General features: G+C 39.5%; 1 protein-coding gene across 1 annotated transcript in view; it reads left to right on the top strand.

Moving 5' to 3' along the window:
• WWC2 (WW and C2 domain containing 2) overlaps nucleotides 1–1054 on the top strand; it is a 162969-nt gene that overhangs the window by 133822 nt on the left and 28093 nt on the right. The window contains exons 13-14 of the mRNA XM_024194493.1: nucleotides 617–697; nucleotides 785–871. Coding sequence (XP_024050261.1) covers nucleotides 617–697; nucleotides 785–871 — 168 coding nt within the window. The remainder of the gene's footprint in view (nucleotides 1–616; nucleotides 698–784; nucleotides 872–1054) is intronic.

Below are 1054 nucleotides of genomic sequence, written 5' to 3' on the forward strand. Positions count from 1 at the left end.
GTGTGTGTGTGTGTGTGTGTGTGTGTGTGTGTGTGTGTGTGTGTGTGTGTGTGTGTGTGTGTGTGTGTGTGTGTGTGTGTGTGTTTCTTTTTAATGCCAGGGTAGTATTCAGCCTCAGGGCTGGAGAGCTAGTGCTCCTAGTACTTGTGAATACAGGTTCTTCAGGAAAGGTTTTGTTCTAATTTTTTGCATAGAATCCTCCTCACTGGACAGCGCCCCAACCCCCCAGATAGACTGGACTTGAAATAAGCTCCTGATACCATGTGTGGCCAAATGTTCTTTCATCTCTTTAGTTCCCAGGACATTAGTTCTCTATATCCCTGAATCCATCTACAGTGCATAGCTGGTCACCATTATTGCACTCATACCTATTAGTCTGACCACTTTAAACAGCTGGCCTGAGGCCTTTCCTAAGTCAGACACTGAAGTGGCTGGTCTTAAAACCTGTGCCATTACAGTACAAACACTGAAATTCTTAGTTGTGCTACAGATAAGCGATTCAATTAAATCCGTCTTTTGGGAGGCTTATGGGTTTTTTCTGTATTCTTCTATGATAATTGAAAGTTAACTATGATTTTCTTACCCTTGTATCCAATTATTTACTTATCTGATCTAGACCAAATGAAACTGAAGATGCTGTATATAGTGAAGATGACACGACGATTCTAGAGGCTGCCCAGGTGCAAATAGGACTTAGGTAAGTAATAAGCAAATGGGAAACATCTATTCATATTTAGGGAAGCTTGTGGCAAAACTGCCTCACATTGTCTTCTTATCTTAACAGATATGACCAAAGCAGTTCAAGTTTTGTGGTAATTGTAATGCAGCTCAGAAATCTTCATGCCTTCTCTGTCCCCTTTGGTTCCAGAGTGTAAGTAAGATAATCATTGAGCAGTAATGCTGAAGTGTACATTGCACGATTTCTATGCTTATGCTTTACTCATTCCTTTTGGAAGGTACTGTTGCTTTAAATACTGTATAATTGTATGTTTATAGTTATTTTAAAAAGAGTTGGTATTTTTAAGGCTATTTTGAACTGGGTTCACTGATCAAT

This window comes from Terrapene carolina, unplaced genomic scaffold (assembly GCF_002925995.2).
Source record: "Terrapene carolina triunguis isolate 2854851 unplaced genomic scaffold, T_m_triunguis-2.0 Scaffold66, whole genome shotgun sequence".
Classification (NCBI taxonomy): domain Eukaryota; kingdom Metazoa; phylum Chordata; order Testudines; family Emydidae; genus Terrapene; species Terrapene triunguis.